A 25569-nucleotide genomic window follows, 5' to 3' on the forward strand; every position below is an offset into this window, starting at 1 on the left:
CAGATGGCCAACGTGGTCCAGCTATACTATAATACCATAGCATTTTAAACAAAAATATTTTTTCTGTCTACGAGTAAAAAATGGTGTAGTTAAATTTACCACAATTGGGGATACATATACTACACTGACTAGTAATATATAAGATTACTACACGTGTAGTAACTATTACTGGCCTATTGTGGTACACAAACTGTAGTGACATCTACTAGTGTCGTTGGTAAAAACAAATCCTTGGTAAATGACAGCTGGGGTTCTTACTACTCTACATCATAGTTTAAAGTTTTTTATCCTTAATTTATTTACTAAATATATGTTAATTGATATTTATTATTTTTCATGGTACTTAAAAAGTTTTAAAAATTTTTTAATTTATTCCACATTATTCTCACAAAGACATTTTAAAATGGATTTGTAAACAATTAATCCGAAATGTCTCGTACTAAATTTTTAAAGTACATTTTTTTTTCTATACTTCATGATATTTTTTTTTTCATTTAGGATTATCTTTAAAACAAATTAATTCTTGTATTACTAACATAGTTTCACTGAATATTTAATTTTTGTTGATATAAAATACAAGCACGTGATTTTAAAGGTTATAATTCACACATTTAAAGACGGTGTAATTATAGCTACAATTGTGGCGCTAGTATCACCGCACAGTGGGGTAAAAAAGTTGAAGGTGGTACTGTTGTTTTCGTTTGTCAGTCATTTCACTCCACATTGGAGTAGATTGTACAAATTATGTGATATTGTGTACTCCAAAAATAGTAATACCAACAAATTCTTATAAAATTGTGTGGTTACAAAAACCGCAGGATGAGTTTTCCATTGAGTACTTACTAAGCCTACAAATTTTTACCCCAGTCGAATAGTAAATAGAACTACTACAGTAAAAATTAATGTTATACAGTGTCATGCTACTAGATTTATCAATACGATGGGCCACAGAGTGTAGTTCAATTATAACTAGTTTGGTAAATTTAACTCCATTTTTTTTTTACTAGTCTGTACAATCCATTGATTGTCGCATTTTTATCTAATGAATCGCTTTACAATTCTGAAAACTGATTTTTCAAAATGATTGAATGGGCAGATGTTTATCATTTAGATGAGACTCGTACCTGTGATTTTTTTTTTCCCAATTCTCTCTTACGTAGGACTGGGAAGAGCACTAGAAATTGGTATGCTGTTAATTTCAGAGCGTAGCCTGAGGAAAAGAACATAAAGAGAGAGGCATGTTCCCATCATGTTGGTGTTCTCTGTTAGTCCATTTTTCGCTATCACTGTGTCTCCTCACAATCTCGTACGTTTCTCAATCTCTCCTTCTTACTCTCTATCGCTTACTTTCTTCATATCTCTCACTATCTTTCTTCTGATTCTATATCCTCTGAGAATTATCTTTCTCTCTGGTCTTTTCGGTTGTTTTTTATTCTTTCACGAGAACCACCATCCGTCTTCATCGGTCGACAGCGCGACGGGCGGCGTTTGCCTCGAATGCACGCCGTGTAGAACTTTTCTTAGTCTTTCTTTCTTCTCTTCTGTTTTTTGTTGATCCGATCCTTTCTCCTCTCTCTTCGCTTTGCCCATTATTTCTCTTCTTCATCTCATGTTTCCCCTTCCGCTTATTCCACTTGAAAACATCCTTCATGCCCTCATACTCGTGGCAAACGCCAACCCTTTCAGATTGTGGTTGTTTGAAGAGATTCGTCGACTGATGTTTTTCTAACTCTTTTTTTTTCTTCTTTTTTTATATCTTTCATACACTTATGTTCTGTAGACCGAAATTAATGGTCTTGTTTCTCAGTTTTTTCATCTGTATACTTTACTTTTAGTTTTGTCATTTTTATAAGAGTTACAAAATATTTTTATGAGGTTTATCTATAAATAGGCTGGAGAGGGGGGGGGGGGCGAGAGTACTTAAGGACATGCTAAATTTACAGGAATTCAAATACGTTGGTTTTTTTATGACCCCTGTATGAATTACAAAGTATTTTTATAAGATTTATACACAGAAAAAAAAGAATATTTTACTGCAAGAAATATTTGGCATTATGAATTAAAACAAAAATTTTCTTAGGGTGAGAAAAAATTTTCACGAGGTAAGAAGAATTTTTTTGAGGCAAGAAATAAATTTCTTGAGGTCAGAAAAATAATTTTTGATCTACAATAAAAAAAATCTTTTTTTGAGATGAGTTAAATCTTGTTACGCCAATAAATTCATTTTTTCTGTGTACATAAATATAAATAGACAATAATAATAATAATAATAATGATAATAGTATTATAAAAAAATTTAATAAATAAATACAAATTACTGAGCGGATGTAATTAAATTTGTTACAGAGAGGAAACGGGGTCGGCAAACGTATACACGTTACCAAACACTTGAGCTGGAGAAGGAGTTCCACTTCAATAGATACCTGACGAGACGACGACGTATTGAGATAGCCCACGCTCTTTGTTTGACAGAACGGCAAATAAAGATTTGGTTCCAAAACAGGCGGATGAAATGGAAGAAAGAGAATAAAACGAAGGGTGAGCCTGAATCAGGCGACGGCGACACCGACATTTCGCCCCAGACCTCTCCACAGGGTTGAGAACCTGAAAGAAGAGTCAAGGTCTTCCAAAGAGCTTCTCATCTCTCAGGGTTTCGCGAACCTTGTCTCCAACACTACCTCCGATATCCCTTCCCGAGACTCACTTGATAACTCTCTCTTAAAGAAATGAAATACCCAGATCCCCCTTTTTATGTTTTGCAAATTACCTCCCTCAGTAATGACGCTTACCTTGTCGTGTTAATCAAGTTGCTCGTACCAAAAAAGATGATAAAGAGAAATAAAATAAAACGTATAAAGTGGAGTGACCGAGAGGTGATGGATTATTAAGTAGTTTGACTGAAAATTTAATTCAGGTCGATAAATGAAGTCACGGGAATAAGCAATTATTTTTAAAAAATTAAAAAAAAAAAATTAACAATGCATAAAACAATATGATGAGAATGTAGAAAAATATGATAATGTTTGAACAAAACTGGATTACTCGCTAATCAGAACCGCGTTAACCTCTATTACATTTAATCGAATGTAATTTACGGAAGCCTCTTTAGAGATACAAAATATATGTAATTTAAATAGACAGAAAATTATTTGAATAAAAGAATGATGTGGCGCTGCAAATGTTATATATACAGGACATTCCATATCAACCCATTCAGTCAAAAACCCTCGCTCTCTTTGACTGGTTTTTCTACTTTTTTTTTTATGGTGATTATGCCTGCAAGCATTTCTAAATTTTTGTTTTGAGATTCTGTGAACTATAAATACTTTTTCGAAAAATGTAGCCAGGCATTTTTCTTTTATTGTTTTCATCTAGTTACGATCACAAAACCTCGAGAAGATAGAAATTTGAAATTTAAAAAATAATTATGGAATTAAAAAAAAAATACCATAAAAAAATTTTTCACTGCAATAAAAAGTTGACTATTTTTAAAAAGTTTCAGTTTTTGGTGAAAGTTATATTTTACATGGAAAGAAATTTACGGTAACAATTACAATATATGATAGGGACGGTTTCCATATTGTATGATAATAGGTTTTTTTTATTGAAATATCGATAATAGGAATGACACCGTCATATTATGGTAACATTCCTATTTATATAGTTTTCATTCCTATACGATATCATATATCATGGTAATGATTACCATAATATTATAATAACCGTTACCATATATAACAGTAATCATTACCATATTACAGTAATCATTACTACATATTACGGTGTTAATTATAATATGGTACGGCAATTAATATTCGATATTAAAGCAATTATGACCATGTATTACAGTAATAATTATCATTGATTATAGTAATGATTAACAGGTACGGCGCTAATGATTATCATGAAATCAGAAATTTCTATATATGTTACGGTAATCAAGACATTGGTACTATGGTAAAAATTACCATAATATTCTATTAACCGTTACGATATATTACCGTTATGATTACCATATTTGATGGTAATGATTACCAGATGGTAAGGATTACTATAATATGAAAAATTTCTAGATGTTACAGTAACCATTACTATAGTAATATGGTGATTATTACCATAGTATTATAATCGTTAACATATATTAAAGTTATGACCATATATTACGGTATTGATTACCATCACATGCGGAATTCCTAGATGTTATGGTAACCATTGCAATGTGAATATAGGAATTATTCCTATGCGATTATGGAAACTATTCTCATGAGTATGGTAATGATTACTATAATTGTTACCATACGATTTAAGAACTATTGCTATAATAACAGGAGTTATTTCCATAGTTATGGTAACTTTTCTCAGAAATTATGGCCGTATTGCAAATAATTCCTAGTAATTATTACCGTAACGCTATTGGTCGATATTTTATGAAGGCATTCAGAATAGTTCCCATAATTTTCTCTCCGTGTAAGCTTTTAAATAAAAAGTCGCTGACCAAATTGAAGAGGGCGAGGGTTTTCGATTGGATAGTTTGGCATAGAGTGACCTATATATACATATATATACACTTGTAAGAATGGTACAATGCAAGTCTGAGAATATATTAATATTATGTATTGTGTAATGTGAGATATTATTGAAAGAATGTAAGTATTAGTATATTATAATATATATATATATAAATATATATATATATATATATATATATATATATATATATATATATATATATATTTCACCAAGGATAAAATAATTTCTGTTCAAAATCTAGGATGAGTTAATTATTTATTCTCATATGTCGTACATTTATTTATGTAACGCGCACATAAGCGTTTGCTCGTGTAGATAATCTATATTAGTGATAGATGAACATTATTATGGTATTTCGAAAATTATTTAGATAATGTCTCTACAACCGCGATGGCTCGATGAGGATAAAAAAATTTTTTAATTCGTGCCAACTGTTAGTCTTGACACGCTATTATGCGTGAAAAGTACGAGATTATGATGGGGAGGGAAAAGAAAAATTTTTTTTCTTTCACATACAGGTCCAGTGAAATTTATTAAGATAAAATATTAATAGTGCGTGTATAAAAATTTATCGAATTTAATTTTTCAATTTTTTCTACTCAGTATAAAGTTTTGTTTGTGTAATTATTTGTGTACTGATCATCATCATTTACATCAGCAGTCATAAATTAATATCCATTTTGATTAAAAAAAAAAAAAAAAAATGATAAAATAAGCGCAGAGTTTAAAATATTTAAAAAAGCCTGGGAAAAATTTCAAGTGCACCGAAAATAAAAAACAAGTGTGCTAAAGTAAATCTGGAAAACCTCATCGGTCAGATTGTGACATCAGTTACTACCTTGATTTGATTATTTTCATCTACCAGGTTAGTACTTAAAAAATTGATTCACTTAAATTTATTCTCTTTATGATGTCAATTTTGGGCTCATTTTATCTCAATTTTAATATTCAATTGGAGTCAAAGTTTCAATTGACAATGCCATATTTTAATATAAATATAACTTACATACACAGAAAAAAAGGATTTGTTGAATCAAAAAATTTTTTTAGTCTCAAGAAAATTTTTGATTGCTCCAAGAAATTTTTTGCATTATAAATTGAAAACAAAAATTTTCTTGAAACAAGAAAAATTTCTTAAAGTAAAAAAATTGTTACCTTGAGATAAGAAAAAGTCATCATGAAACAAGAAATAATTTTCTTGCAGCAAGGAAAAGGTGACTTGAGGCAAGCAAAAAATTATTGAGGCAAGAAAAAGTTGACTTGAAGCAGGAAATAGTTTTCTTGCAGCGAGAAAAAATTTTCTTGAAATAAGAAAACATATCTTGCGACAAGAAATAATTTTTAGCGTCAAGAAATCTTATTTTTTCTGTGTACAAATTATAAATTTTAACAAAAGCTTGATCTATTTGATAATGATCTGTATAATTAAAATTTTTCATAAAGTTAAAAACCCTGTCGATAAAAAATTTATCCTTCCGTTGTGGATGCGCGGTCAAGTTACCAGTGACGTTATAATCTAGTTTTGATAAGGAAAATAAAATACGCGGGTGTAAAAAAAAAACGCAAGACACTTATGGAAATGTCATTTAACCGGATTTGAATAAAATAATAAAATTAAGTCTGTGAAATTAAATTTGTAAATTTTGAAAAAATATTATTTAAATAATTAATCAAATTTAATATGGTTGTAATTAAAAAATTATAATAACATGAAAAAAATTACTTTGTCACTCATTTCATTTATTCAAATTCACTAAAAGTTTTGGAACCAAAAGCGCATACAACCGTCCGTAAAAAAAATACTATATTTAGCGCATGTAATTTTGAAGCATAATAATAATTTTTATAGAAAAAAAAATTGATTTTTAATAGATTGGTCCAAAGCATGTAGTGAATTAGCCCCTGATTAAATACTGGGCATTTTCCGTTAATGTATAAGCGTAAATTTATTTTCGATTTCCGGGATTTAAAAACAAAAAAAACTTATTAATGCCATATGATAAAATCTTCATAAAAAAAAAAAAAAATTCCCATAATTCGGTAGTTCCGGAAGTCGAATAAATGCACCGCGATAAATTAATGTGCTGTGTTGTAAAATAAGTTCTATCATTTTTATTATTTCGATTACTAATATTATTATTATTATTATTATTATTATTATGATTATTATTATTATTATTACTATTAGTATCATATAATATTCTTATTATTACAATAATTCTTATGATTATCAATAAAAATATTCGTAATAAAATAATGTAAAAATGAAAGAACGATGGTCTATATTAAAAAAATTTCGTAATTTTTTCATAAACTCAAAAAGTTTATTAAGAGCAATTATATCAGATATTGGATGTGAGTATGAATTTTGAATGTAAGTGTGAACTATAATTTGCGATATTGTTCTTTTATTACTTGATATTTATATAAGAAATAAGTATTAGAATTGATATACGTAAAATATGGTCAAACTCATTTGTCTAGAGTACGACTAGCCTTTTATATGCATTAAAAAAATTTATTTATAAATACATATAAATATTGTAAAATTTACCATTAAATTTGATGCGCTATGATAAGTATAAATATTATACTCTCTCACCATCGTTCGTTGCTACCGGTAACACGTTGACGTGCAATTTAAACCTCTGTCGTCGTTATGTTTAGTATATTTTATAAATTTCATTTTATTATTTATTTTTTTATAAGTTCATTATTATTTTTTTTTTAATAAAAATTTAATGCTCGGTTTAATATATGCGCTAAAAAACTCATAGATGTCTTGGAATTAGTTAAAAATAAGTTTTAAGAAAACATATAATTTATGAAGTTTTACTTAATGGAATATTTTACAAAATATTCCAAATTTATTTATCATTATTGTAATATTTTTAGTGAATTAAAAAATTTTTAAGTCCCAAGTCTTCAACTAAAGTATTTTGTTAGTACATTGTTTTTACTGAGATGCAGCAGGTTATTATGGCTTGTTATGGTAATTTAATGTGCGGGAATAAATTTTTTTTGTCCATCAAATGGACAATAAGTTAATGTATAAATTAATTAGAAATATATAATTTAAAATTATATTATATAAAAATTTTTACTCACCCCAAGAAATTTTTGACATTAGTTGAAAATAAAATTTTCTTGAGATAAGAAAAAAAATTTTCTTAGACAAGAAAAAGTCTCTTGGTGCAAGAAATTTTTCCCATGAATTGAAGATTAAACTTTTCTTGAGGCGAGAAAAAATTTTGAATCAAGAAAAAATTTTTTGGCGCAAGAAATTTTTTATATTATGGGTTAAAGAACAAATTTTTATTGAGGCAAGAAAAAATTTTTTTGAAGTAAGAAAATATTTCTTGAAATCGTAAAAAATTTTTTGCGCCAAGAATATTTTTTATAGGCCTAAGAATTTTTTTTCGTCATTTCATAATTGAACTTATTTCTTGAATCTAGAAATTCTTTTTTTCAATGCATATTTAATAGTTGCGGATGAAAAAAAATAAAAATTAAAAAAAAAAGATTCAATTTGAAACATTTTAGTAATATGAAATAATTTTCATAATTAAGTATAAGATTGAAAAACAAAAATTTAATTGACGAAAGTTCAGTTATCAACAACGTAAAATTTTTTATTAATATTAATTAATATCAATTAATAATAGTGACAAATTTTGAAATATTATTTGACATTAGAGCAAAGGGGCAGGGTGGGAAGGGGTGGTAATTAAAAAAAAATCCCCATAGGGTGAATTCATGTCACTTTCAGTTCTACTTTCTTTTAGTCCCTAAATAAGAATCCAGTAGACCGTAGTTTTTAAAAATCACTTTCGTCGATCTCGAGTTTATTATTCTAAATTATAATTCTCAGAATTTTTAGTTCAATTGTTCGTATGAAAATAAGTGCGACGAATTTCAGATTTAATAAATTTTTTTTGATCAATGTTGAACTTCCCCTTTTTTTTTTTTTTTTTTTAAACTTGGAGGTCCATTTCCCCCCAATAATTTTTTTGCCTCATATTTTCCGCTATTATTTTTTAAACCCCATTAATTCAAATGAACATTTATTTGAAACTTAAAATTTTTTTTTCGTCGACTTTTATAAAATTTTTTACGGTAGATTAATAACTGAATTTTTTTTGAAGCTTCTAAAATTTAAAATTACATTTAATAATTTGGTAAAATTAATATAATAATTAAATTTTATTATTTATAAGTATAAGGCGTGTCCGTTGCAGCGAGCGAGGGTGATGCGTTTTTGAAAAAACTAAAAAATAAAAGAGAAAGAATAGAAAACCCTAAACAGGTGGTATTTTTTGGTTATTTTTCATTTGATCTAATCATAGTGAAGTGCTCGGAAGAGAAAAGAAGACAAAAATAAATTACAGTAGGAGTCGACCATATGAAAAAATTTTCAGAGATGTACATAATTTAATATTTTATTGATTTAATTTATATAGTTCATCTGAAGTCGTAAAATAATAATCGTCTAGAGAATATTATATATAAGGCATTCAAAATTTATAATTAATGCCAACTCGTAATATTATTTAGTTTCGTAGTATTTATTATTATGATATTAGTTTAAATTAAAATCTTATATTTGTTTTTGATCGATGTCTAATAAATATTTTTTACTAAGTAAAAATAAAAATGCGTACTTACACAAAGTTTAAAGTGCAAAACATTTCTCCATTTATTATTTTGTATTTTTATTTTTTTTTTTTTTAAGTGCTCTATAAAAATGTGTATTGAGAGTAAAAACAAAATGATTTACAAAGATGAATAAAAAATTAAGATATGTTGTTATATACATCGAAATTTCATTAATCAACTTGTTCACGGGAAAAACTGTTGGAAAATTACAGAAAGGTGTGAAATTTTAAGAAGTTTTTCTAAAAATTGACTTATGGAATGTTTACAGAACAAAACATGTTATTTTTAGATTGTGAATTCTGTAGACCTAAGGCTGTAATTGTTTGATTTTGTGGCTGGAAAAATCAATAAATATTTCATAAAGTAATAGTGTAGGGGAAGGAGAGGGGAAGGGTTATACCAGTTCTTTAAAACGCTCTGATTTCAGTATCCATTAAGAGTCTCAAATTACTTAATGTTATTTTTCACACTTATGGCTAAATTGGAAGTATACGGGTGGGGTGGGGGTGCAAGGGGTACTTGAGGAAATACGAAGTTTTCGTGAACTCAAATACATTGAACCATTTTTTTTTTTTTTAATGATATTCAAAGTGAATAGAAAAAATTGTTAGCTGCCGTTAAAAAATATTTTTATTTTGTACAGGGAAAATGAGGTACCCCTTAAAAAAAATAACAAAAAAAAATTTCAGAAATTAAAAAAATTTGATTAAATTAAATTTCTTTATTGGTAAATTACATTTCACATAATTATTGGATGCAAAGGAAGAAAAAATTTTTTTGATAGTTTATATCATAAAACGAGTCATCAACATTTTTTGACTGATACTTTCGATTTTTGAAATTTTGACAAAAAAATTAAAAATAATGTTTAATTATATTTACAAAGTGATTTTGGTATTTTGAAAAACAAACTTCTTTTATAAAATTTTCAGGGTGCCTCCTACCCTATAATCTACAGAAAAAATATGAAATTTTTCTGTAATTTAGTCTGCGGGTTGCATTTTTTAATTGTAAAAATAACACATAAATCTATAAAAATAACATATTTTATTAGTAAATGTCACAAATAATTAAACCAGTATATATTTTACAGATTATTTCTTGTAATTTTTACAAAACTGTTTTTTCCGTGAATAGTTTTTATAATTTTTATTTATGTTCTTATTTCTTTCATGCTCAATAGCGCAGTTGATAATAATTCGAAAAAAAAAATAAAAATTACTAATACTCGATAAAATTATAAATTTCTGTCGTACATAATATCTTATTATGAACGAAGAGTTCCAGTATACATTTAAATATTCTCATATCTTACAAGTGTATAAACATATGAGTAAAAAAAAATTTTTTTGTTAAAAAATAATTAAAAGTGTTTCTAAATTTTCTACTTATGTAATAAATTATTGTCTGAGCAAATTATAAAAAAAATGTAAAAATTAACCAATTTTAATAATGATAAAATTACAAGGATAAAATCATTGTGTCATCTAGTCAAATTATACTTTTTCTGTGCAGTATTTTACCTTAAAATTTTTTGGTTTTTATTAAAATAAATTCAATTTATTTATAAAATAATGCAGAAAAATAATTAAAAAAAAAAAAAACTGGTTATCGACTAAAGATAATAATACGTCTTTAGGTGAAGGGCTCCATTGTATAAAGGCTGAAAATTCAGTAAAGTTATTTTAAAAATGTTATTAGTTATTAGTGGTATCAATATTTATAATAATTTATAATAAATAAGCAGGGAGTTTAAAAATTGTCTTGTATGTACAAACTTGATTTGATAAAAAATATGAAATACATTATAATTCATTTTTACATGTAACTAATTATTTTATTTTATTTTTTTCATACATTCAAATAATTACTTTGCCGTGAATAGTTAAAATTAATTTTATGATAACATGATGATAATAATAATAACAATTATCTGTAGCAGATGATTTCTTCAATCTTCTTTTCTTTTCTGTCGGCAATATGAAAAGAGCGACGTCTGGTGTAGCAGCGTAGAAATCGCGAGCCACATTACTGTATACGATACCACGTAGGTATAATAGGTACCTGTATAATAACAAAAAAAAAAACTTTTACTACATACTAATACAGTACTAAAAAAAAAAAAGGATTTTTGGAGACGGAAAATTTTTACTCGCCTCAACAAATTTTTTTTTTAATTTATAATGCGAAAAATTTCTAGGATTAATTAAAAAAAAAAATTTTTGGCGCAAAAAATTTTTACTCATCCCAAGAAAATTTTCCATTAATCCTTGGAATTTTCTTGCATTAAAATTAAAAACAAAAATTTTCTTGAGATTAGAAATAATTGTTTTGAGGCAAGAAAAAATTTCTTGAAGCAAGACAAAATTTTCTTGAGGTAAAAAAATATTTCTGGAGACAAGGAAAAACTTTCTTTCCTAAAGAAAATTTTTTCTCTAAAGAAATCCCTTTTCCCTGTGGATATAAAGGACATGAAGTAGGGGAGGAGGGGGAAGGGTAAAATGGGCACACATTTATGTAACATATAAGTCTATTTTTCTCAAGGCCCTCATCCCCTCTCCTATATTATATAATTTCACATTACTACTAATAATTTTTCTGAGAGAGATAACAACGGGCACACTGAGAGTTTAGGGAGGGGGAAAAAATATGACGATAACATAATTGACTTTTAATTTAACTGTGACATTGTAAATCTTGTAAAACATCTTGTAGATGAAAAAAAAATGAATAAATGGTTAGCGTTATGTTATTTGTGCTGCTTATAATAATAACAATAATAATAATAATAATAATAATAATAATAATAATAAAAAAGAAAATTACACAATTCGAAATTGGTCTCAATAATTTGTGTAAGCATGCTCAATATTTTCAAAGTAAATAAATATATAGATATATATTATAATAGTGAATAACATCATTAATCATAATTAACACGCGTCATTGAAATCCAGATAACATATATGTATATGTACACATGGTTGAGATGTGCAATCAAGTAAAAAAAAATCGAGTCAAAACTATAAATAATAAATCCAAATAAACGTAATGTATAAATAAATAAACAAAAAATAAAAAGAAATAAACAATAGGCGACACGTGACCGAGAATTTGTCCTCAGAATTTGATGAAAAACGGGGTTAAGATAGTCTATATATAAACATATAATGTATATATAATACATAAGCATTGGATAGAATAATTTATGAACATATATACATTATTATAAATTAATATGATATATATATAAATATATAAATATAGTATGATTATGATTTTGGAGTACACATATATATATAAATCTATAAATAATTATTTTGTAGTGTCCGAAATTATGTAAACTAAATGTATACAGGAAAAAAGTATGTCAACTTATAGCTACTAAAATTACCATTACTTGTATGAATAAGGAATAAGTTAACGATCGAACGAATGATAAAATGCTTATTTTGAGTGAATGTCTGAGCGTAAGCTGTGTTATGGGCTTCTCATAAAAAAATAACACGGGGACGATTAAAAATAACGTTAATAGTATTATTGCCCACGTCGAGTCTAAAAAACCATATTGTATTATATATAAGAGTCTGTCCATATTAATAATAACGACATTAATTATAATAACTGTGTTTGGAAACGAGAAATAAATTGTGGTTGAATATGACACATTGATTTAAATTTCATTTTGTGGGGGAGAAAATACACAAACTGTAATAATTATTAGGTTAATTAAAGTCTATATTATGGATTATTGGTATCATGAGTGCGTAATACTTATATGGTTATAAATGAATAGTAAATGAAAAACGGGAAAAGTAAATCGGAGATTCGTGTGCGATGTGAAAGTTGATATGACTCTGGGGGGTCTTCTTCTAAGGGTGTCTGTGAGTTTGCATTTATGTACGTATTAAAGCGGAAGGAACCATTGTATAATCCAAGATGGCCTCCGAGTCAGAGAGGATTATTATTGGCTAATACGAGGCGAGAGGCTCCGCCTTGGCTCATGGTTCGTGACGGGATGATTTATTGGATTTTCTGTCTGTTCGCCCCTGCAATACATACCGTGCCTACTTCTCTCTCTAGGTAGGCATGTATATCCGGGACTTTGCTTGCTTCTTTAACTTCTGATTGACCTGAACAGCTGTTGCGTCTTTTCTTGCCATTTGAACTCTACAGGGTACATCATCACACTGCACTTTCAAATCGTTGACGTTCGCTACTGAATTCTTTCTGTCGTTGTCTCTCTTCATTTTCATCCATCGCTTATACTTTTGTGAGCTTGCTATGCTTTCCTACATCGGAAAATTATTCAGCTGCACTCTGACAAATCCAGAAAATGATGCTGATGGACATTGCATTGTATTTATTCATCATGAGATCAAGAAAATATTTTCTTGAAAGGTAATATGATTTACAAGTATAATACACTGAGAGAAAAAAAATTTATATTTTCCAGAAAAAATGCACTGAAAAATATTTCTTGGTGCAAAAAAAATTTTGCATTATGAAATAAAAACGAAAATTTTCTTAGAGTTAGAAATTTTTTATGGCTCAAGAAAATTTTTTCTCACTCCTAGAAAATTTTATTTTTCAATTTATATATAATGCAAAAAATTTTTTAGGGCAAGTAAAAATTTTCTTGAGGCGCGTAAAATTTTTTCGCGCCACGAAATCCTTTTTTTCTGTGTTTTTGATCTAAGTATTTTAATTACACAAAAAAAATTCTCGACTAAAAGTAAATATTTTTGATTCAAAAGAAATTTTTTGAAAACTAACTTTCTTAGTAAAGTAGAAATTTTATCTGGCCAAGACGAATTTTCTTGGCTCAAAAAAATCTTGATTTGGTTCCCGAAAATTTTGCCTTTCAAAATATTTTCTTAATTCAATTTATTTTGGATACTTAAATAATGCCAAGCGATAAAATTCTTGAATAAAGTAATTTTTTTACTTTATTCAAGAATTTTATTTACTTGCTTCATACTAAGAAAACAATTTTATTTTGTAAATAAAATATCATTATACATGACTTTTTTTTATCTTATGTTATTTAGATTAATTTTGTAACTTAACTAATATTTTTTTTAAGAATAAATAATTTTACCCTACCCAAGATTCGAACCCAGACCGACCACGCGATAATCAACGAAGTAGCGCACTCAGCCACGGTGGCTTATTGAAAATCATGTTCTTAATAAGCTCTCAACTTACTCATCGATGTTTGTCACCTGAAATATTAATTTACACAACTAAATAATATAATTCGAATATTTAATAGTTTATAGAAGCAGCTCTTAAAAACATTTATATATTATATATTTTTATTAATACCAATAATAAATTTCAGTTTGTTATAAATACAAATTTTTTTCTTAGTGCAATAATTTTTTTCTAATTTTTTACTACACCTTTTATTTAATCAAATAATTGCTTTATTGAATTTTTTAATTGTAATAAATTCGAGAACGTATCAACTAAATTGTCCGAATATTTGTTTGCCTTAAGTAATTCATGCTTCTAGATATTTATTACTAAACTGAAGCAATAGTTTTCTTAAAATAAAAACTATCCATTTAATTTTAGAAAAAATGACTTATGTTGAGTATTCATAGAAACAAGAAAGATAATTACTTGAATTCAATTTTTTTTCTCTCAGTGTATAATTTATTTTTTAAAATAGACATGTTTCAAATGATCAAATGTATCAAAAGTATGATGATCTTCATGAAAAAACTTTGAGAAAAAAATTTATCATGAGTGTAATTGAGAATAAGGAAATAATTGATTAACTGATCACTATATTTTAAAGCGAACATTTAATGAGAGTTTAATTGTCTATTTACGTGATTGAAGATAAATATCATGAGCTTGTTTGAGTGAATCTGACAGTCCTGCTAATGTGAATGTCTTTTTCTTTACAGATGAATTTAAGATTTTTTCTAAGCAGATGGGTCACTTGAACGTAACAGTGAGATACGTTCCCTCAAGTGCCCGAAGGTCGAAACGAGATTGCACATAATATGCGAAGCGGAATAGAAGGAAATGGTGCGGCGACGAGAAAGCACGAGAAGGGAAGAGTGTACGGCAGTCAGAATTTATGGCCGCTTTATCACTTTGCTGGCCTTGCCGCACGCGTTTACCGTATGAGAGGAGGGCGCCGGGATCTTCACCGATGAACTTTGGCACTCGACTTTACAGACACTTTTCTAAAACTACGAGGTGAGACTATTCGAACTTTTCCCCTTCACTTATTTTTCTTTGTTTACTGAAAAAATGAATAAAACCATTACATCAAAATAAAAAACTACTAAAGTAACAATTAGGCATTTAATTACACAAAATTAGTGTGATTAATTTTTTTATTAATGAAAAATTATTCAATTCATGATGAAAACAAAATTGCACACCTCAAAGGTGTGCGAGCTTCATAATTTATCTTCCATACTTACGTTAAATTATAAAGGGGGGAAGGGGGCTTACATTTATGTTACCCACGAACCCTTTTTCTTAAGGACTCATTTTGCCCTTCCCCTCCCTATTATCTAATAAACTCCATATAAACCACGGAAGCATTATTTCTAAGAAATGTTAATGAATGAAAGTAAAGAAATTTTCGGTCGATTTATTGAGGTGTTGAGGTTAAAACATTAATTTTGATTTCTTATTTTGGTCAAATCGGTTGACTAGTACGTAAGTTATCTTCATTAATTGAAAATATGCCTCTAATATACGAGAGAAAAATATACGGTAATAATTTTTATGTTGTCGGGTAATCAGTCCCATACTGCAGTAACGAAAATTTTTTTTACCGACTAAAGTTGACAGACTGTCACTATTTCCTGTTAAAGAAACAGTTGCTCTCCATAGAAAATATTTCAATTTTTTAACTCGAATAGGATTAGTCTGTGATGAAATTTTCACACCGCGAAGAAAATTCAAATTCCTGTTCTGTTTAGCAGAAAAGAAGTTTCACTTTTCTCCTACAGAAAAACATATGATATAAAGATGCGCGTGCGCCAGTCTTCCCTCAAAAAATAACGAAAATTTGAGCTTCCTATTGTAGATACGGTTAAAAATAGTATGCACACCTCGGATCAAGGAACGTTCAAAGCCACGTGGGCAATTACACACGCGGGTTAGAATGCGATCTACTACTATTTATTACTTGAAATAATGATTTTTGAGGTTATAGTCAACCTCATGTGACCCTCTATAGTGAAGAAACGGAAATAAAAGCAGTATTTAGATTCAAATGATGCTCTAGAATATATTTGTGTGATATACGAGCCTCAATTCAACTTTTTCAACCTAAATTCGAGGTTAGTGAGGTTTAATTTGTTGATTCAGGCACTAAATTGCCAGTAAAGCCTCACTAATTTCTGTAAAACATCACTGATTAAACCAATGGCTCTGGTAACCATTTAAATTCATTAATAAATGCCCGCCAGCGCCACCAGTGATGTAAAATTTACTACGCAACTAGTGAAACGTCCAAGTTCAAATTAAGAGAGTACCAAACTTTTTCGATCATTTTGACTGAAATATTTTTAAGATGTTGCACTTTAATGATTGGTTCTACCAATAATTGAAAGTGATAGAAATTTAAAAATAGAGGATTTGAAGTAATCAAAATTGGGGTTTTTGATTTTGCGATTATAGAGCCCATTCTCTCACTCTCTAAACATAAATAATAGAAATAAGTGAATATTCACTAATGTTTAGAGAGCAGCTTAGCGCTGGGGGTGTGCAAAATTATCATTGCATTTTTTTTTTATTTTTGTATTTATTTCAACATTAATTTTTGAGACTAGGTGTACATTTAAAAATTTTCCAATTTTCTATACTTTTAATTATAATGAAACAAAAAATTTTTTAGTAACGATAATAAAAAAAAGCTCTATCTTATGACAATCTAGCCGTAGCAAAACGAACTTAGTTGAACCATAGTATATTTCAGAGAATTTCGTGACTACATTTATACAAATGTACAAAGAGATACTGATAAACTAATCGATACACCGAAGTAGAAAATGAAATTTTTTTTTCACACATGAATATCAAATAAATGAGTTTAAAGTTTTTATTAATTTTCATCTCTTATATTTTTTAATTCCAAAATAACATAACTTTTCGTACGACAAAAATTAGCTTCCACATATGCACACCACGGATGTATATACTGTAAAACCAAGTGTGTAGTCAAAATTTACACACTTACCAAATAACATTGAAACGCCATAAGAAATCTATAGATATTTAATGCCCCGTGAAACGTATTTTAAATGACTATAAAAAACTATAGTTTCGCTTATGGTCTTAAACATAGAACACATTAAATATGTGTTAAAATAATACGTTTGTAACACACTTGGTTTTTGAGTGTACCTGAAAATATTCAGCTTCCTAGAACCTCAAAGCGTCGACATCTTATGAAAACTCGATTTTTGAAAATCCGACCGTAACCAACTTCCCTATTTTTTGACAATTTTAATTTTCTTAGCGGGAAGTTAAAAATTAAAGCTAAAAGATAATTATGAAAAAAATTCAACAGTCAGCTGTTATGATTTCAGAGTCAGGTACACATAATTAAAGTTTTATCTTTCTTTTGATTATCGCGCTTATATATTATCATTTCACACATTATATGCTCATTACTTTGCTTGAAGCAGCTGGTCATTAGAATCGTATTAAGATAGTTGTATATATCATTCATATGAGGTCATATCATACAATGAGATAATCTCATTAATCAAGATATATATATATATATATATATATATATATATATATATATATATATATATATATATATATATATATATATATAGTATACGTTAAGAATTCATGTTTGATTAATCAAAAAAAAAATATATATATTTATAATCTATAAATTATAAAAAGATCTATAAGTGTATCTGAAAAATCTACATACATTAGTATTAAATGATAATTTGAATTATTGAGCGACATGGTTATGACATCACATACACTTGAAAACGAGTAATAGTCGCTACTAGAAAATGGAATGTTATTTCCCATTGTATTATACTGTCAGTCGCATCGTTCACGATAATAAACTTATCAAATTTCATTCAATGAACTTCAGTTTCTTTATTGAGATAACAAAAAATTTTTGAAAAAAAGTTGATATTTAAAAAAAATTGTTGTTCGGGAATCATATTTATTTTTACAATGTATCACACTGAAATATATATGCATGTCTTAAAATTGCAATGATTCAGGTAAAATAAATTCAAGCCAAAATAATAATAAAAATTTTTCTCGGCCGAAAAAAGACCCAAATGAACACAAGTATCAAAACTAATCAGGCCGAAAAATGGCCGATAATTAGACTAAAAAAAAAATTGAAAATAGGCCGACTCAATTTATCAGCCATCTTTCGGCCAACTTTCGACTTCTGTCAATAAAAATCTATGGCCAGTGAAATTTCAGCCAAATTAAGGTCTTTGAATAAAATTCAATGGTTTCAGCCTAATTTTGGCCAAATTTTTTTACCCAGGTCTTCACTAATTTTAATTATTTGTAAATAATAATATAAATTTATTTTGTGATTTATATGGATTATTTTATACACTGACATTTTTTAATATATACATATATATAATATATGAAACGAGACATAAATCAATAAAATCGCTGCCCCTTCTTTGACTTGACGCTCGTCTTTCACATGCTATATATATACATATATATATATATATTCTCCTACCCTTGGTAACTTTCTCCACACAAGTTACTACTTGACGTTGACATCTTGGTATAAGAAAAAACTACAAAACAAAATATTTATTTTACACACCACAATTTCAAATGAATCTTAAAAACATTTTTGATTTTACTCCCATAAAAAAAATTTATAAAAAAAATATATGTTGAAGTATAAAAAATATATTTTTAATAGCTCATTTTTGGCCGGTATTTATATATATTTCAAATTTAATTTAGATATATCAAAAATATATCTTATAAAATATAAAAAAAATGTTAAATATATACTTTTATTATATTTATTTATTTTTTTATTTTCCTACTTGTATTTTTGATATATTTAAAATATATATGAACATCGGCCAAAAGTTAGCTATTAAAAATATATTTATTGTAATATATCATATATATTTATATATACTTTATATTTCAACATATATATTTTTTTTTATTTTTTCATGGGGGTAAATCTCATATACATAATTCATTTTGCATAGTAAATTTCAAAAATTTTATTTTGCCATTCAACAAAAAAAACTTTGCCGGCATTTAAAGTAAAATTTAAAAAAAATTTTGTTGTTTCAGCGGTTCATAAAATTGGGTAACACAGAGTTGAAAAAGCAAAATTTCATTCTTCACTCTATTATCGTCGACTTCAGGATTATGTATTACCTAGTAACGATGGACGAGGACTAAATGCAAAAGCTTGTAAGGGCAGCACATTAGCAACCTCTGAGAGGGAAACAAAACATTCACAAAATTAGCCCGATGTCCGGATGACGGCGACTACCCTCGGGGGTGGGTGTCACGACAACCATTCTTGTACTACACACACACATATATATATATATATATATATATATATATATATATATATATATATATATATATATATATATATATATATATATATATATATATATATATATATACGTATAGATAGATACATTTGTAACAGATTATAAATTTTTATTAAAAAGACGTAAGAACAGTACTCGGGCATTATTTGAAATTATTACCGATCCTTATTATTATTATTATTATTTTGCAATAGATTATTAATTCATAAGTCTTTAAAAAATAAGCTAATAGATGAGAATTTCAAATCTGGCGCCTTTTAGTGACAGTAGGCAGCCATAAAATTTACAAGGACTAGTACACTAGTCTAGATGATGATGGTTCCAGCGGGTAGGTAGTGCCTAGATGGGACTCCACCCAGCACTTAGTCCACGTCGTGGATCTGGTCCGGGGCACGTCGGTTCCAAGGTACGGCACGCCTCTGCTACACTCACAACGCTTTCCCATTCGCTGGGCCATATCTCATCGAACACATCGTTCTAGTCTAATTTAACACCAAAAAATGCTGCCATCGATGTCTGCCAGAAAATCATAGCGAGGTGCTGCCACCCTCCGTGCTAAAATCATGAACTAATCTTGCTCATTTCATATCGATTTTTTTTTAAGTTCACACGCTCTATTCTTACTCGCGATTTTATCTTTAGTATGGAAATTTTCAATAAAATTAGGTTGCTGTACAATCAAAATTACCGGCAACCTTGTAATCAAATTAATTCACCCTTCAGGCCACTAAATTCAAAGTAGTTCAGTGATCTGTCAATAATTTTATCATATCGATATTATTTACCTTAATTTATTTATTACTATAAATAACTACCACGTGTGCAAAATATTTGTTTCTATTTCCTTCATTTGTTATTTATAAAATTTTAAATAAAAAAAAAACCAATCGTGGATATCGTCGCTGACTTCAATCTCAATCTTCAATCCTTCTATTCAAGATCAAAAAACATACAGAAGTGGATCGAGTTGCACGTGAGTATTTATAGCAGAAATTATATAATATATTCACAGAAAGGAGGACTTTTTATTGCAAAAATTATTTATCGCCCGAAGAAAATTTTCACTCGACCCAAAAAATTTCATGGAATTGAAAAAAAATTTGTTTTCTTAGGACAAGAAAAAATTGTCTAGAGACAAGAAAAAATATTTTTGAAGCAAGAAAAAAATTTCTTGAGATAAAAAAAGTTTTCTTGAGGTAAGAAAAAAATTTCTTGAGATAAGAAAAAATTTTTGAAACAAGAAAATATTTTTTGAAGCAAGAAAAAACTTCCTTGAGGTAAAAAAAAATTTTCTTGAGGTAAGAAATAAATTTTTTAAGATAAGAAAAAATTTTTTGAATCAAGAAATTCTTTTTTTTCTGTATTATTCGCATGTTTTGATAAAATCGCTTTTGTCAATATTGTCAATTTATATATAAGAAGTGAACCTTGACATAGACTGAGTAAATAATTTTTTAACGTGAATAATTAATAATATTTAAATAAGAAAATTAATTACCTTAGTAAAAATCCTTTAATAATTACCTTAAAATGTACTGCGAATTAATTGGCTTAAAAATTTAACCAGTTATCAGTAGATCTAAATTAACACTAATTTGAATATAAAAAAGCAGTAAGATTTGTTTATACTGGAGTTTAATTAAAGTATTTTATACGTCTTCTTAAAAAAAAGGCTGATCGCAAATAAAATTTCTTTTTTTTTTAGTAGGGTTTCATGCACGCAATAAACAGCCGACGGTACTTTCAAATTGTTATGAAATATGTAAAATATCGGGTTGAAAAAAATTATATGCTTGCATCAAAATTATCTTCGTGAACTGTAATTTTTATGGAATTGTACTAAAGATGATTTAAAGCATGTTGGTATTAAAAAAAAAAGTTTATATGAGAATGAGTTAAATTTTAAAAAGATATTTATTTCTCAAATGGGTTACTGAATTTCTCGTGTTTTTGCAACAATCAAAAATGATTTATCATCATCGGTAAGAAGTATTTATAAACGTATTAGTGTTTTTTATTCAAAGTTGAATTTGTGAGCATTCAAGTTTACCTACACTGCAAAAAATTTGCGGTACGAATCAGAAGTACATGATGTTTTTGTTCATTTTTACTCCATTTTGGAGTGAATTCCACACTGAAAGCGAATTTTGGAAAATATTAATTGTTGAAAAACTGCGAAGGGTGAAAACAGAGTAAAAACTTGCGGAGTAAATTTCTAATATAGTGAAATTACGTCTTTTATATTTTGACATTTATTAATATAATTATATTTCTCAAGGAAAATTTATTCTATGGAATATTAATTTGGATTGCAATAAAATCAAGAATTACTTCCGATTCTTTTGGTAAAATATCAAAATAATGACATGTTCCGATAATTGTTTGAAATATAATTTCTTTTATTTTATTTGCACTCGAATTATTTCTTAATCATCTAATAAAATATTTAATATTCAAGAAAATAATTTAGATTATATAGGATAATAACTACTATTTATTAATTAAATTATAATGCATGAAAGTCTTAAACTTGAAGGTAAGTAAATAATACATTAATTTAAATATTTATTTTGTTTGTTATTAAAAAATTTTTAAAATTTTAAACAATCACAGAATTTTTTGGAAAAATTCATCTTACGATTAAGAGTTATAATCTGAGCCGAAAACGGAAGAAATATAAGTAGAATAATAATTAATACTTGCAATTTAATATTCTACTCCATATTATTTGCAAAATTGCTTGAAATTGAGAATTTTTCACCCTATAACAAAATAATATTTAGAAGCAGGAAAGTGTAATTATTTGCATCGATATAATTGTACCCGGGAAAAAATGTATATTCATAAAATTTTATACTGAAAATGGTCTGGTAAAATTTTGTAAAATTTCATCAAATTTAAAAAAAATTTACAAAGTTTTGTAAAATTTGACTCGTCCATTTTCAGTATAAAATTTTATAAAAACATTTTCTTTTTGGTAGAGTAAAACTTATCATTTGATTTTGTCTATATGCACAGAAAAAAAAGATTTTTTGACAAAAAAATAAATTTTTTACCCCAAGAAATTCTTGTTTTTCTCAAGAAAATTTGCGTTTTCAATTCATGATGCAAAAAAATTCTAGGGGCAAGTAAAAATTTTTTGTGTCGAGAATTCCTATTTTTCCTTGTAAAGATCATAATTATAAAAAATTGTTGTAAATGTTTAAGTTATAACATTTTAATCTCATGATATTAATAAATTCGTACAGCACTGATGTGTGAACGACAAATTTTCGAGGATATAGAGTTCATAAATATACGCTAATGCACTAACTAGAATGATGATTAATGATGTACTCTAATGGCTACTTGGATGGTTTTAAGTTGTAGTGCTACTGCCCAAAACAACTTAATCGGTTTTCATTGTATTTATATGTTTAGACACAAGTATTATTTATAATTAATGGATAGATTATTTTTTCAACCAAAATTATGCTATAAGGATTTTTTTTGCTTTAACTATTTTTGGTATAACAAGAATAAGAAAAGAAGATATCGAAATAGTATTAATTTTAAAAATAAAGATGTTTTTTTTAGCCGATAACATATTAATCTAAAATTTCTAAGCTTGCTAATGATTTTTTTATTCATTTTTGCTGTTGGGTTTCAAAGATCACTTAGTAATTACAATGATAATTTTTACGTATTCATTAATAATAGGAAATTTTAAATTAAAATACGTGTGTATATATATGAATGACTTTTTTTTTTTCAAAAATCAATTTATTGTTTAAAATTATCATGGGAATTGCGGAAAAAGCTGAATAATTTGAAATTTACAAAATGATGCAAAAATTCTATTTATGCCAAAAAAAAAAAAAAAATAAGAAATTTTTAGGTGCACGACAGCAAATTTCGAAGCAGGGGTTAAAAAATTTGAAGCCAAAAAAATAACAAAATTCATTCTCGGCCGAAAGGTGACCGGCAAAATGTCTAGATAGCGATTGCATGGCCGAAATCTATCTAAGGTTGTGAAATTTGCCCGATAACAACAAAAATTTTTCCAAGATTTTATTTAAAGAAAGAAGTTTTATGGTCGAAAATAGGCCGACTCAATTTATTGGCCAATTTTCGGCAAGCTTATTAAGAATATAAAATTCCGGCGTGTTTTCTGCTATAGCAGAAGTTATAACTTTCAGCTTTATCCAATAAAATTTCACGATTTTTGTGTGATTTCAGCCAAATTTAGCTTCTCAGTTTTTTTTTCGGCCTTTATCAATGAAATTCAACGATTTTGGGGTAATTTCGAGCTCTTGGACTAAAATTCTTTGTTTTGGGTGTGATTTTGGCCAAATCTAACTTTAAGTCTTTTTTCAGCCGTTGCCAATATAATTTCACAGCTTTGACGTGACTTTGTTCAAATTTAGGCCTTCTTGAATAAAATTGTATGATTTCGACGTGATTTCGGCCAGATTTAGTTTTTTCGGCCTTTTCCCGACCACATATTTTTACCCCAGTGGTGAAAATTAATTTTATTATGTCTCCAAAAATATAATTTGATCCAGCTAAAATTTTGCTATAAAATTTCAATTCATTACAAAGTACTATGCACAATTTCAAATTTTTTCATGATAAGATATCCTTAAAATCCCTATAGGGGATATAATATCTATATTGTATATCAATGACACTAAAGTAGTCCGCATGAGTAAAGTGAAATATATATGTAATAGTGTTTTAAAAATCCTTTGATATTATTCAATTTTTACTTTCAGTTTTATTGGGAAAATTGCATTCAGTCGAAAGATCTAAAGTGTAGTATTTGCTACGGAAATTTTTCTCACGAAAATCTGATAAATTTCAGTCTTTCATTTTCTCCGACTTATATTATTAATTATTTCACTTAATTACTAATTACAAAACATAATATTCTTAGTATTTATTGATAACTCTATATCCTAACACTTAAAATAAAAATTTTTTTTATTTGGTCGTAATTTCATTTTGTCGATACTCAGTTATAATTTTTTTAAGAAGGGAAAATAAAATTTTCTGTTGATATAAATAAAAAATTTTTAATATTTTATTAATTTTCATATTTGCATTATCGAAAACAATAATGATTTCATTAAAACACATTTCCATTGTGTTGTAGCTAAAAAAAAAACTGATGCTATTTTTGAGCTGAAAATTTATAAAAATAAGTCGTTTTTTTCTTAAAATTTTTTGTTTGCGGAAAATAAATATTTTCAGTTAACAAAATTCAAATTTTCTATGAAGTATAATTGATCGAAAGTTCAATAATAACTTGAAACTTCAATGCATATAAATTTACACCGACGGATATTCATACAATGTCATAGATATTGATCCATATGATAATTTTAATTCTTTTTTACGTGAATATTTCTGTAATTTTCACATTTGAAATTTCTGTGACCATTTGATACCCGTTTTTCATATAAACACAAAAACTAAATGCAGAAAAAAAAATTAGGAGGCGATTGGATGATTAACGGAGTCGAAAGCAAAAAATATGAAAATATTATTGAGTGGTTGTAAAATATATAAAACTCATATTTCCATAATAATTTTTCTTCATTAATCTTACAGCGTAATGAACATATTTATTATTATTACTATTTTTTTTTTCAAGAGCTTTTATGAATGTTCTAATGCTCAACTGAAAATGGTAGATCGAAAATTAGGTTTTTTTAATAGTAATTTTTTCATTTGCATCTGATGTTATACTTATACGTGTAAAAAATAATTAAGAAAAAAAAAGTACTCACTACCATGAAGCTTTGAATAATAATAA

At 27.3% G+C, this 25569-nt stretch overlaps 1 protein-coding gene and 1 long non-coding RNA gene across 2 annotated transcripts in view; both read left to right on the forward strand.

Annotated features, from left to right (window-relative positions):
- The window catches only part of LOC103579965 (homeotic protein antennapedia), a 167849-nt gene extending 165156 nt beyond the window's left edge, over positions 1–2693 (forward strand). The window contains exon 5 of the mRNA XM_008561538.2: positions 2347–2693. Coding sequence (XP_008559760.1) covers positions 2347–2600 — 254 coding nt within the window. The 3' untranslated portion in view covers positions 2601–2693. The remainder of the gene's footprint in view (positions 1–2346) is intronic.
- A 2071-nt stretch (positions 2694–4764) lies between these two features.
- On the forward strand, positions 4765–19718 carry LOC103579969 (uncharacterized). Its single transcript, XR_549572.2, has 3 exons — positions 4765–5395; positions 15105–15402; positions 19498–19718. It is a non-coding gene; the product is annotated as an uncharacterized LOC103579969 (long non-coding RNA).
- Positions 19719–25569: the final 5851 nt, after the last annotated feature.

Source organism: Microplitis demolitor, chromosome 3 (assembly GCF_026212275.2).
Source record: "Microplitis demolitor isolate Queensland-Clemson2020A chromosome 3, iyMicDemo2.1a, whole genome shotgun sequence".
Taxonomy (NCBI): domain Eukaryota; kingdom Metazoa; phylum Arthropoda; class Insecta; order Hymenoptera; family Braconidae; genus Microplitis; species Microplitis demolitor.